This window comes from Biomphalaria glabrata, chromosome 16 (assembly GCF_947242115.1).
Source record: "Biomphalaria glabrata chromosome 16, xgBioGlab47.1, whole genome shotgun sequence".
NCBI lineage: Eukaryota > Metazoa > Mollusca > Gastropoda > Planorbidae > Biomphalaria > Biomphalaria glabrata.
In genome coordinates, this window is record NC_074726.1 from 10,810,036 (window position 1) to 10,824,553 (window position 14,518).

General features: G+C 30.5%; 1 protein-coding gene across 2 annotated transcripts; it reads right to left on the reverse strand.

The window, feature by feature from the left end:
- Positions 1-908: 908 nt before the first annotated feature.
- Positions 909-12,951, reverse strand: LOC106064875 (N-acetylglutamate synthase, mitochondrial-like). 2 transcript variants are annotated; one of them, XM_013223511.2, is made up of 14 exons: positions 12,823-12,951; positions 11,656-11,766; positions 11,043-11,151; positions 8,968-9,087; positions 8,705-8,800; positions 7,968-8,092; positions 7,100-7,322; positions 6,227-6,310; positions 5,673-5,772; positions 5,465-5,558; positions 5,038-5,115; positions 3,888-4,064; positions 3,420-3,473; positions 909-2,763 (listed from the first exon to the last, which is right to left on the reverse strand). In XM_013223511.2, the coding sequence occupies exons 2-14, from the start codon at positions 11,754-11,756 to the stop codon at positions 2,631-2,633; spliced, it is 1,494 nt and encodes a 497-aa protein (XP_013078965.2). In that variant the 5' UTR covers positions 11,757-11,766; positions 12,823-12,951; the 3' UTR covers positions 909-2,630. The 2 variants fall into 2 exon arrangements, with proteins under 2 accessions (XP_013078965.2, XP_013078964.2); XM_013223510.2 differs by having other exon boundaries at positions 12,709-12,828.
- Positions 12,952-14,518: the final 1,567 nt, after the last annotated feature.

The following is a 14,518-nucleotide window of genomic DNA, read 5'->3' on the forward strand; positions in this document are numbered from 1 at the left end:
AAACGAACATCAACCAGTAATCTTCCCAAGCACCAACACAGTCTTAAAAAAAAAAAAAGCTGATAAAACTGAGTCTGATCTTTTGATGTTAGAGCTTACCATAACCACGACATGAAATACATTACACAAATCCTGGCCTTACATTTTTTTTTTTTGGTAATTCACCGAGACACCTCATCCCACCTCTCCCATTTTCTTCAGACCATCCCCTAAAGAGATGTAACCCTAAGATGAGGGTATGAACTAAAAGCATTAAGCAGTGTCATGTATGGGCATCTCCTAAATGACCTGAGATAAGAGTGATAACAATGTCTTCTAAAATGGACGACAACAACCCTGTTATCATGACTACCTTTTCACACTTAGACTTAAGAGAATAAAATTGTTATGTCATCCCTGAACTTACAGACCTTTTATCATCTAGCCTTCAAGGCCATCATGACATTTACAATGATTGCATTTCACTGGAGGCTAAGTGGCTTGACTATCTACCAAGGGGGCTTAAGTTCAAATCCAAACTTGACATGAGTTGTGTTTTCTGAGTGCCTAAAGGCAGCACAGAAACATTCCCCTAGATAACCCCCTTTCCTACAGGTTGACAAGAGATGATTGGACCATAGCGCACTGAGCATGCTATTGAACAAATGTATGATTTTATATATATATATAAATGTATATATATATATACAGTGCTTTTTTTGTAAAAATAAATAGGTGCCTGTACTCAGTAGTTCATTGCCTAACTTTTAACTACCGGTACTAAAAACTAATAATATACGTTAAAATACAAGAAAAGTAATATTTTTTTCAAACAGGTGCCGGTACGCCGTACCGGTGGGTACCGTCACAAAAAAAGCACTGTATATATATATATTTATTTATAGAAATAATAGTAATAGAATTAATAGAAATAAAAATATATATACATATTTATAATGATCTCCTGAGATTACATGACAAGTGGAATCTCAAAATATTGAAATATAAATTGTAAATTTAGCTTTCGATTTTTTTAGAAAGCTTTAAACTAACAGCTCAAAAATACAGAAATTCATATTACAAATGTAAAACTGGCATAAAATTGAATTAATTCATGAAATAAATTCATTTCAACAAATCAAACAGGAAAAACAAATTGGCTTTGCTAAATTGTCATCATTGTAGTTACAATAAATGTAGACCTCCAACAAAAAGGAATGTCAAATAAAAAAATGAATAAACTTTCAATATATTTTTTTTTCACAATGAATGCTGCGATTTTAGTTAGTTTTCTTTCAAATAGGTTTTTCTTTAGTCTTTATTTTTGTTTTTTTTTAATTTAATCTAAATTTTCACAAAGTGATTTAAATTCATAGTACTATGTTTTAGAAATGGGAACTGATAAGTATTGTTTTATTGTACCTACCCATACAGTAAGACTACACACTATTGCATACAGTATTATCATGACTAGCCAAATATCATAAAACTTAGTTATACTGTACAAAAGTATAGAAAATATTTAATAATACAATGAACACTTAGATTGCTATTGCATTGTAAAATTTCTGTGACTTGTACCAGAAAAGTGAAACACATTCTATAGCCAATAGTTTAATTAAGTGTTGCTTATGGCCTGCTCAGTAAACAACTTCCTTTTATGTCCTAAACAACAGTTTTTTGACAATTACAGCAGGAAGAACGTAAGGACATCCTCAAGAGCATTAGACTGTTACACCATCATTGCATGTGAATTATGATTTCCATCATATACATTATAACTCTCTTAACCAGACAACTTGATATCTCAACATTTGGGGTTAGCAAACAAAAACTGTATTTACAACTTGTTCCATAAGGAACATAAAACTGTTTGAAAACCATGTAATTAACAATAACAGTCAGCATTACTTAATAAAAACAAAATAAAATGACTGACGTTCTCATAACTTACAACCTCCAAAAAATGGTAATAATCTCATTTAAAATAATAAGCAAAAAATACACTTCATTTAGATGACAAAATATATGAACTAACAGTAAACAAAATATAAAACCAAGTGATACAAATGTAAGCTTTAAATTATTAGTCAAGGTATACATTCAGCAAAGATATTTTAGACAAAAATGATGGTTAAAAAATAAATATATAAGCCTAGAGTTATAACTTAAAACAGTATATTGCCTTAATTTTAATTACATTTTAATAATTAGAAAAATTACTAGTTTCAAAAATGCAGTGAAATACCTTGTTAAAAAAATTATAAACCTTTAACATATTTGCCCTTTGTTTATCTTTCAAACATTTTATAAATTTATTTTACACATATGTGAGTATATATATATATATATGTGTGTGTGTAAATGTATATACTCACATATATGTAAAATGATTTAACTTTAAAAAAAATATAAATATAAATGCAAATTCATTAGTATCAAGTAATTCTTATAAAGGCACCAACTGTTGTACCACTTCATTTAAGTCTTGGTAATAATGAAATCTTTGAATTAAAACTTTAGTTTCATTATACAAGACAGAGTCCCACCACTGAGTTTCCAAGTCTGCATCTTTGGTAAATGTTTATTAGTGTCAACATTATTTGTCACTTTTTTTTTTTTAAATAAATTATTCTTCCTCACTCGAAACTTTAACCTCCCATTCTCTCTTCCTCATCATCACTTGGAATGTTGTGGATAAAACCATTGGGTACAAAAGACTCAGATCTTCTCAGAGCATCTTTGATGAGTCCAGCAGATAAGTTCGGGTCAGAAACACCATACCTGTAGTTTTAAAAGAACAAAAGCAATGCAAGTAATAACATTTCCTTTGGAGAATCTGGTGTTTTTTTAATTTTGTTTCCAGTATTTCTTATTTTATTATTTTACAATTTATTTTACACAGTCACATAAGGAAGGAATTTTCAGATTTCTATAGTACTATACAAATTGGTTTGGAAGTCAAAGAACTACTTGCTTAAGGCAAAATGATGTATGATAAATAATTTAAATGTCAAAGACAGATTAAAAATAGGATAAAAAAAAAAACACTACATAAAAAGGTTTGGTTGCTTAAGTTTTGATCAGTCTAAATTTTATTTCATACTTTATTTTGGCTTTGTCTGCATGAGATGCAGAAAAATATGCAGGTTGCAACTGGGTTTATGTAGTTATGTGAAACACTGCACTCATCCTTAATCTTCAGAAGCAACGACATTGCCCTTATTTTATTAGTACCGGTATTATTATTATTTTGATGACACACAGTGCACGTGAGTTTACTTCTGGCTACAAGAACAAGAATAGTTTTCATCATCTAACAGTTTATTAAAATGGCTTTAATACAACTATTTTTTATCTCATTTTGTAAACTTTGCTTTGACCCCCTCCAAAAAAAGCCTTAAATTGCTTGGTATAAACAATGAATGGCATCTGCTTACCAGAAGACAAGCCACATGTGATTATTATATGAACCTTCACACTTTTTAAAATACCTGAAAAAAAAAAGACATACAAAAATCAATTTTCAAAATTCATTAAAAACAATATTTATAAAATCTCAAATAATAATACTGACTTTTATTGCCTGCACAGCTCAAAGTTTAAATTGTATTAAATTTTTATCTTAGGATTCAACAATGGCCGCCTGGTTGTGTGCTATGCACTCCAGACTGTCATCACAATAGTCCTGGGTTCAAACCTCAAATGCTTCTAACCCCTGCTGCCTTGCAATATTCATTTCTGAAGAAATGTTTGAAAACTTAGGGTACAAGTGATTTTTACAACAGGCAAATTTTTTTTCAAAGTCTTCTAATGTTGGTTGTATCTATTTTATTTCAGTAATTAATTGTAATTAATTTTGACACAGGGAGTTCTATACGAATACTAGCAAGACACAATAACCTTACCAAGTGTTTATTGGGTTGTCAGTCTTAGATCTCCAAAACAAATGTGGCTCACATCGGAGGAGATGGTCCCAAAGCATTTCTCCAGTGCCTTGGCCTTGGGCTTTGTTGGTGACAGCAAACTTACACATGTAAGGTACCTGAGTAGGACTCTTTAATATAATGGCCACACCACTGTACCTGCAAGAACAAGAATTAATCCTTAGCACATAATACTACATGTAATGAATATATAGCTCAGCACAAAAAGGTTATTAAATGTACTAGCAAATTTAAAAACTAGACCTATCATTAACAAGTTAGCAGAGCTGGTTAGATAGGATGTAGGGAAGTCCAAGGATGAGCAAAACACACACACGAAAGGAATATTTTAACATGCTGCCCTAATTTTTGTTGTTGTTCTAACTTTATCTCGCAATCATTATTTAACCAGATTTGATTTCAAATTTTTATGTATGAAATGAGAATATTAAATTGATTTTTCTTAACACTATATCATATTTAATTAACTCACAGGAAACCACAATAAAAAGCTTTCACCCACAGCTTTTGACCTTTTTTTTTTTTTTTGTACATGAAATGTCCTAAAAATTGTAATAGTATTGCATGTTTTTTTAGTCAATCTTTAACCACAAAAATAGTTTTTAAGCTGAAATAAAAGAAAGTATACAGTGAATCTAACAATATTAATTTCTAGGTGGAGATAGAGGGCAAAAGAATTATAGAGCTAAGTCTTATACTAAAAGAAGAAAAGAAAAGATAGTAACTACTAAATAGCTTTCTTTTACTCATTATCAAGTGATTTTTGAACAATATTTGACTTTTGATAGTCTGACTGTTGCAGGACTGGGTAGGGGGTGTTGAATTAACAAAAATGATGGATTACAAAAGATAAGTTGTAATTCAAAGAATTTAACCATACATGTCAAGAAAATTCTTATTTATTTATGATGTACTTTGATATGTTGTTAGACTTTCAAGGGTATAAATAAACAGTAGAGGAAAAAGAAAAATGTATTGATCTATCAACATTAAAACATGCATGTGCAGCTGATGTTGTCCCATCAGATGACTGAGCGTATTGGGTTATCAAGAGTCATTTGTATTTGACAAATGATATTTAAGTAACTATGGCAATGACATACAAACTTACGACTCTGAGAGATAAACAGCATGAATCTGTGAGGAGATCTCATCAAAGTAAGTATCAGTAAGTGCTTTGAGAAATGATCTGAGATTAAAAAAAATTATATTATTAATGAAGATTAATCTGTTGTAATAAAGTGTTTGTTTTATAATGATAATATTGGCCTCATATTTAAGGTCATTGTAGTGAATGGAATTAACTTGTGATTTATATTGTAATCTTATAAATTTAAGATGTTCCTTCCAAGAGGATGATGAATTTTGTGCATAATTTAATTTGCTTGCAAATACAAATGAATTGAAAGGAACACCAAAACTTTTTATTACTAAAGCTTTTTCACGTCTTGCTTTTTTAAGTGTCCAGTCTTCAAAAAGAAAATTTAAGCTTGTTAAGAGTAAAATATAAAAGTCCAGCCCTGATCTTTCTTACTTACTTGTGAAGTAAAGCCCTGAGTCTGTCCAGATCTATTTTGTCCAATGACGTGTAACGATGGATTGCTTCAGCGGACCTAAAGAAAGTTCCAGATCCTGAAAATTATAAAATAATCAAATTTAAAAACAACTATTTCTACGTACTGAAAAATCTAATACTTCCCAGGTATTTTCAAACCAAAATAAAGAAAGATATTGAAATAATTGTACCTTGATGACTGAAAAGCTCTCTTAGCATTGTGTCTGCTGATGTTATAACCACTGAGCTGTCTGTTGGTAACTCACATAACAGTTTATTTACATTGATCATCTGGTGATATTAAAATGTATGTTTAGTGAGAGATTTCTAATTTAAATTGTATATTTGTACTAATATGCATATAAAATAATAGCAATAAAAAGCAATAGCAGCTAATTTGTTTTCTTTGTAGCCCATCAGATTGAAAAAAATAATAGAAGCCAGACGTATAACTGAACGGGAAAATTGAATCAAATGCATTAGGATATTAGGCTTACATACATGAATATTAGTTGATTAAAATAATTTTTACAGTGAATGTTTCATGGATGTAACTTATTTATTAAGATGGATATTAATTATTTATCATTTATTACTTTTGTAGAAAAATGAATAAAATTTTTGACGATTTAGTAGCACTCTTTTAACTTTTTATAACATAACTATTTATGCTATCTATCAAATTACTGTGATTCAATTCTCTAAGGCTATAAAAAAGAAAATAAAAACATAATAAAATGCATACTGTCTCTGTAAGCTCTTCTGTTGGTTTCCAGATTTTATTCTCTGTAGAAACTAAATCAGTAGGAAGATTTATATTTGCTATAACCTGAAACAGATATAATTTTTATGACTGCATTTACATTTTTTAAAAATTAAAATCAATTTTCATTTAAGATAGTTGTAAATTATTTTTTCTCAGTAGACACTGAGCTCTGACAGCAAAGAAATAGGAACAGGGGATGGCCCAGAAATACATGATGCCATGCTTTGGAAAGAGATGCCAGGCAGATGAGAAAGACCTTGGGACAGTTGGAGAGACTCAACCAAAACTGAGACGCTTGGAGGAAGTTGGTTGGTGGCCTATGCCCCAGATGCAACCGCAGGTAGAGAGAGACAAGATGAAACATTGAGAGTTATTAGCATCTTAGAGGATGTGGTGAATTGTAAGTAAAATGGGTAGCAATCAAGCATTTTATATTTGAATTGACAAGAACTCTGATGATGAATATCAAAATGAAAAAATTCTCTTTCATAAAATTCTGACACCTAAGTCTAAATCAACTAAAATTCTGATAATTTTTAGGCTTATTACAAGCCTAGACCTACCTTTTATGTGCCTGGTTCATAACTATTCAAATTTTTTAGGAACATTTCATGTAAAACTACAATTCAACATAAACACATGGAAACAGACACATGCAATGGCTAAACATGTTGTTTAATTGAGATTGGATGGTTATTTTTAGATTGTGGCAGATTTGTTTAAAGAAATAGGCAAGTACCAAAAAAATAGGTACACTGGCATAGTGGCCATTTCGGAAATTACTGAAAAAGCGGTACAGCGTCTTGTAGTGTTAATAAGATTAATCTCCTGAGCGAAGAATTTTTTTGTTACCTTTCCTTGTTCATCTAAGAAACCACCACATAAATTGATTAGCATCACTTTTTTGGGCTGGAGCAGTCTTGACATTTGAGCTGTTAGTTCCCAGGAGGAGATAGGAAAAATCTGGCCTTGCGTTGTTTCCCCATAGCTTAAAACTATAGGTAGGTGCTGAGTTGCCAGGCTGGACTTGATGATATCTAAGGAAACATTCAAAAGATGTCCTGTCCCAGAGCCCCTAAATGTTGAATTAACAAATTAAATAGTTCTTTTAAATTTCACTCAATAATTATTCTAAATCACAATGTGATAAAAGGCTCAACTAAAATAAACACTATTGCACTATTGCTCTTTCTTCTTTATATAAAAAAGTCTCAGTTTGAGAAGCATACAAATATCAGTACAATAATAGCAAATACTATCCCAAGTACTATGCATTATTTTTATTAAAAACCAACTAAATCTATAAATCATTTTTTAAATGTAATTTTTGGGCGTGCCCATTGAGCAGAATATTGTGTGTGTGTGATTGAGAGAAAAGTCTTTTTATTTATTTTTTTGGGGCCTTTTGTACTTTTTCTTGATAGCAATTTCACAAAATACTTAGCATGGTTAGAGCTACTTTGACATTTTTGACTGTTCCTTTTTGGTTGACAGTAACTACCTTCTTTTTGCTAGTCCTCCATGAACATGACATCAGACACCCCCCCCCCCATATCTATAGGTCACTTTCCTTTCTTACTTTAATGTAGACATAATAAAAAACACAAAACTTTTGACCCATGCACAAAAAATCCACCTTATTTTTGTTCTATTGCTGTTTTACTTTGCATTTTATTTTTCTTCGATAATAATGTTAAGAAATGAAAACAAGTTATATTACCCATGCTCTGGCCTTTCTGCGGAAACCACACCACAGCCAGGATAGAGAACTCTTGCATTAGTCCCATGAGATTCTAATATGTCATTGAGCTTCAAAGCATTCCTAATGCAGTAATCTTTTCTTGCCTGGGACGAAATAAATAAAATTCATCACATTAAAAAAAGTAAAAGTAAATACAATTCATCACATTAAAAAAGGAAAAGTCACGTTCCCTATTAGACAATGTGATCTCTAGGGCAGATGATGTAAAGGTCATCTGTTTCTGTGGCCCAAAGTTAACATGGGTGTCATGTAGCCAATACAACGATGAACCACCTATACTTTCTCGCAACTAATGTCAGGTACCCATTAGAGCTGGGTGGACTCAGAGTCGCCCCAACAATTTATTACATTAGGTTATATATATTCGACAACATCACAGTATAGATAATGGTAAAAGACGATGATAAACATATATCTTTCTTTTTTTTTTAAGGTTAAACAATGTTATACCACACAAATTACCAAAGATTTCAAAAACCCTGTCTTAACAAATCTTAATATCAATGTAACATAAAATGACTTAAATGACTTATCACTTAAAATAATATATTTTCTCTTTTTAGATTTTAAAATTTTTAAAATTCTAATGTATTATTTATTAATATAATATTTAATATAATATATTATATATTTTTTTGTTTAAACGTTAAAGATTTGTCCAGAAAAAAAAATTGATTGAAACAATGTGGACTCACCATAAAAGTAGACTGATTTCCTTCACCCCCACATACTAAAAGTGGTGATATACCATTTCTGTATAAGAAGGAAATACTAGAAGCAAATTTTTCAAGCTAAAGAGAAAGGAAATTCAAATATATTTTTTAAGGGATAAATTTAAAAAAAAAAAAGCAAAATAATGTAACTCAAACCATTAACTAGCCATTGTCTTTTAATAAAATAATTGAAAATATCTGGTGTGATTGACTATACAAAAGTATTAAATTAAAAGAAAACAAACCATAGAATGGTTTTCCAGGACACCATTATCCACTGTCACCACCATAAACAGGTCAGATGATCCAGCGTGTGATTTAAATGTTTTTAACCAATATCGAGCTTCTTTTGGATCTGTACCAATCTGGTAAACATAAAGACTTTATTTTATATCCCCTATTTTGATAAGAAAAAAAAAAAATTACCAAAAATTGAATCATGTTTAGCCATGTAGACCAGTGTTTCCCAAACGTTTCCTCAATGGAACACTTAAGAAGCTTAATTCATGTGGTGGCCAACTAGTAAATTATTCCAGTACTTGGTGGAACACTTATTCAGGCCTCATGGAGCAGTAGGGTTCCGAGGAAGACAGTTTGGGAAACACTGATGTAGAATATATGATCTTACCTTATTTATAGTAACCCTTTAACATTAAAGTGAAAAAATGTATGTGATTTGTTTGCAAACAAAAGACTAGAACAATAGTTAAAAACAGTATTAATATGAATAAAGTAACTAAAGATATCTAAGGAGCTTATGAAGAATAGTCTACCCCTTTTTGTGACAACCAATTTATTTTCCTTGTTAACAAATTTCAGATATCCCTGTATTAATAAGGGCATGGTACCAAGGGACTGGAAAAAAACTCCCCTATTTAAAAAAGGAGAACCAACTGATCCAGGAAACTACAGAGCAGTATCACTAACCAGCATCACTTGTAAAATATGTAACAATGTCAGAAGTTACTTGGATTTATAAACATAATGTCCTAACTCCATACCAACATGGCTTTTAGGTAGTGTGAAACTAATAGGACTAATGGATGATTTTTCAAAAGGAATAGATAATAATGAGCAAATATTAGACTTTTCTGATGTATTTGATAAAGTTCCCCAACATAGTTTGCTAAAAAAAATGAACTTTGGCATTACTGGTACACTACATCAATGGATTCTAGTTTTCCTGATAGAGAACAAATGTAATAATAAATGGCTCAAAATCAACACCAATAATAGTAAATTTAGGTGTACCTCACGAACAGCCTTAAGCCAATTATTATTTCTAATTTATATTAATGATTTACCAAATTGAATTGATTCAGAAACTAAAGTCAGATTATTTGCAGAAAATTGCACAATATATAGATCAATAAAAACAACACATGAGACTGAACAGAAGTTTTACAAAAAGAATTACAGCAAGGAAAATGTTATTAAGAGTAAACCAGACCAAAAACTTAAAATATCTAGGTGTAATAATAAATGAAAAGTTATAATGGATTCCCCCTTTATTGATGAAATTATTAAGAAATCAAATGAAGCATTAGGATTTATTAAAAGAATTTTTACAAATCAAACAGAAATATAAACCTAAAATGATAGTTAACCTTAGTTTAGCCAATATTAGAATATGCATCCTCTGTTTGGGACCCAATAACTCAAGAAAACAGAAAGAAACATAAAATTTAAAAAAATAGAGCAGTGATATTTATAACAAACAAAAATTCACATTTGATTAAAGTAACACCATTAGTAAAAAATTAAAAGTAAAGTAGCAATAATACATATAACACTGAACCATAATTTACAAATAGAAAAACAAAACCTAATAAAATACTAAGACACAAAGATAGAGGGACATTTCTTATTCAATACACTAGGACAAATTCATACAAGTGCTCCTTCCCTGATGCAGTTAGAGAATGGAATAGGCTGCCTGAATCAGCCAGAAAAAAAACAACAACTTGGCAGAGCTTAAGTCATTGATTAACATGCATGATTAGATTGACACATGAAATGCATAGGATATAATTATCTTCTCTTTGGAAGCAATGTCTGTAATCTATAAGATAAGATAAGATAATATAATATAAGGTAAATAAGTCCTCAACCTTCATTGAATATTTGTAGTCTACAACAGGACTCCACTGGCTCATTAGCAAAGCACATAAACATCTTAATTATTTATTAAAACTTCTAAGATCCACTGAGCCACACACACACACACACATACACACACACACAAGAATTGCATAAGTATAAAAAGAAATAAAATTTTTACAAATCTGTTAAGTCATACATAATAAAAATAAATATTAACCTCAATAAGAAATCGGCTTAGATCTGAATTTCTCAAATTGCTCATGAAGTCCCCATTGCTGAATGGAAATCTACGAGATGTTGTAACCAATGAACGAATCAAGTTCTTCCTAAAAAAAACAAACAATTGGTGAATTAAAAAATAATTTTTAAAGAAAAAAAGATTTGTATAAAACTTTTTTTTTCTGTCTGAAGCACTTTAATTTTGAAACACACAAAAATCTTAATCTGCTGTAAAAATGAAAGTTTTCCATTGTTAAAACTTAATGAAAAAAAATGTTTGACTTCTTTAATGAAACAATAAGCGTGAGCATTACATTTCTATGTTAATTGAATAAAAAGTTAATGAAAATGGTGCCCAGTGTCGGTGATTACATTCATACATTCTTGGGTAACACATATTTACTATATATAAATTGTCTCCTGTCTCTTCTTATATCTACGATTATTACAGTATGTGGATGTCATAACAATCTTTTGTTATAATATAATATCTGTAGTAATATAATGGTTTCAAATATGTTGTTATCAGTAATAATATGAAGATAACATTTCTTAAGTCTAGTTTATTTAATAAAAAAAAATAAAACACAAGATTACCTATCCTCACTTACCTACATCCCAACTTGATAAGCTCTGGCAGAACCAAAGACAGTGGTATATTTTTCTGAAAGCTTGATATGCACAGCTTGTTTACAAGTTTCCAAGACAACATGTTCTAAAAACTATAAACAGAGAAAAAGATTTATTTGATCTACTTCAGATACATGAAGGCGCAGTGGCTGAGTGGTAAAGCAATTGTCTTCCAGAACCAAGGGTCCTGGGTTCAAATCCTGGTCAAGACTGGGATTTTTAGTTTTGGGATCTTTAGGGTGCCTCTAGAGTCCAACCATCTCTAATGGGTACCTGACGTAAGTTGGGAAAAGTAAAGACGGTTGGTCGCTTTGCTAGCCATATTACACCCTCATTAACAGTTATCCACATAAACAGATGGCCATTAGATCGCAACGTCTGAAAGGGGAACTTAAGTTTACCTGTACTTTAGATACATAACCCAATGGCATGAAAGGCATCTTAAGATGTTTGCGTAATTGATATGGAAACAAACATTGAAAACAGAGAAGAGATGTTTTTTTTTATTGCATTATTTTTCCTTTAAATAAGTCAATTTAGTATACATACAATTAATTAAAATATCCTGTGTTAATTTGAATTGAATTAAAGTCTTTGATCTTTTTTTTTTTTTTACTATAGTTTTGTTCTTAGATTTTTTTTTAGTTCATTTATTTTTATGGTTTAAAAAAAAAGAATAAAAAAATAAAGCTAACAAAGATTGTTAAAAAAAAGTTATTTAGTTATCTTTCATTATCAACTGTTAGCCTTTTGAAAGCCTAATGCTTATTTTTTTCTTTTTCTTTTTCTAGCCAGCTTTTTGCTGCTGAGCTGTGAGCTCTTTTGCAAACTGCGGCAAGGAAAGATAAAGAAACACCCAGCCTACACTAGATGCTTTTTTTTTTTATTTGAATATTCTATTTTGTCTAGACATTCACTGCTTAAAGTAAAAATTTAAAAAAATTCTGAATGCAATAAATATGCCACAAAATAAGCAAAAGAAATATTCTATTTCAACAACAAGCTGAACTGAAAGAATCAAAATATCCACTAACAAACAAATACAATGTAAAATCCCTTTAATGTTACTACAGAACTGTTGAAATTAGATGAAACAATGACAAGCACTATATAAAATGTACATCCACAATACAAGGTCTGAAACCCACATTTATAAGGCTCAGCACCTGTAATTTGATAAAATTGAATGTAATTTTTTCTCTCTATCTACAATTGTTATATTACTGATATGCGTGCTTGTAAAAGAACCATGAGTCAATAGGCTGTTATCTATAGTTGAAGAATGTAGACCATAGTATTGTTTCACATTAACCCTTTAGACTATATATGTGAGTCAGTTAAAATAATGCACAGAAAACTTACATCAAACAAAATATGGTCTTAATAGCTCAAAAATCAGCTTTCAGACTATTGTATTGCTTACATGTATGTCTAAATAATTAAAAAGCCAGTCCACTCATTTAAAATGCATATTATTGTTGTGTCTTGAAGAAAAAACAATAACCACAGACTGATCATTTGCAGGGCATGGATAAGATAAACTAATTCCATTAAAACTAGGTGCTTTATTGGTAAACAAGTTAAAAACTAGGTGCTTTTTTGATAAACAAGCAGGAAAAAAACAAAATAAAGCTAAACTAGATTTCTCTGCAAGAACAAAAACAGCTTGAGTTAATGCTTGAGTTTAGGGATTTCTAACAAAAAATACTGGCAAGCAACTATTGATTAAAATTACATCAACTTAAAAAACAAATAACTAAATAATGAATCAATTAAAAAACGTTATACATATTTGTTTTGTTAATGTATTTAAATAATACAATGAATATAATTCTGCTTTTTCAACAATCTCTTTAACACAATCCCTCTCCAGTCATTAAAAAAAAAAAGAAAAAAACTCAGGTGATAGTGTAATGAACCTTACAATCTATATATTTAGTTCTCTTCGTGGCCCAACCATGTGGGACACAAGGATGAAAAGTCATGGAAAGATAACTCTTTTATTTCTGCAAGTCAGACTAGAGTTACCCCACATAACTTTTGTGGTGACAGAGCGAGGCTCAGAAAAAAAAAGGGGGGACGTATGCTACGCCGTGGGTCTGCTCGTATTATATAATTAATGAAAGCCTATGTGAGAAAAATTCTATTTTCCTTACATCAACATTCCTAAACAGATTTTGAGTTGAAATGTTAGTAGAGACTTACAGTAAATCTGAAAACTCATGGCTAATAACTAGCTTGCCTATGCTGCTTACAAAAGATGATTGACATAAAGTTGATCACACTGTACTCTTCTTAGATATTAGCTGTCTTTATAAAATCATTAAGTATTGTAGGAAAATCTTACTTAAGAAGTGAAACAACAAACACTAATTTCAATGTCACATTTGTAGATGTTTGTTTGTTTTAAATGTTTCAAATGTTCTTTTAGAGTTGAAAATAACCTACATCCTAGCCCAAACCTCCCCAAAGACGAGGTGAATGGTAGCAGGCAAGGTAAAACCCCAGGACCATCAAGATGACAGAACGATAGTCCAGCATGCATATCGCAAAACCAGGCAGCCAACCAATTAAAGATGTATTTATTTATAAATGTTATCTAACAGTCAAGCTGTGAATCAGGTCACAAATGCTTATTAGATACCTAGAGTCTCACTTTTTTTTTTTTTTGCTATAAATACTGAGCGTGCTAGATACGTAGAGTCATTGCGCAATATTTTTTTTGGTCAACTAGGTATACTGTTGTGTTATCCAATGGCTTTGGCAGGGCCAGATTTATCTATAGGCAAAACATTTCACAAGTTTATATAGCTCATAGCTAAGAGAAATATTTAGCATTTGACA

Excerpts from the sequence above, each read along its gene's own strand:
- LOC106064875 (XM_013223511.2), bottom strand. The coding sequence starts at position 11,756 with ATGTTGTCTTGGAAACTTGTAAACAAGCTGTGCATATCAAGCTTTCAG. Across the intron at positions 11,152-11,655 it reads CTTATCAAGTTGGGATGTAG|GAAGAACTTGATTCGTTCAT; the intron begins GTAAGTGAGGAT and ends TGTTTTTTTTAG. Across the intron at positions 6,311-7,099 it reads TCTTAGATGAACAAGGAAAG|GTTATAGCAAATATAAATCT; the intron begins GTAACAAAAAAA and ends TATCTGTTTCAG.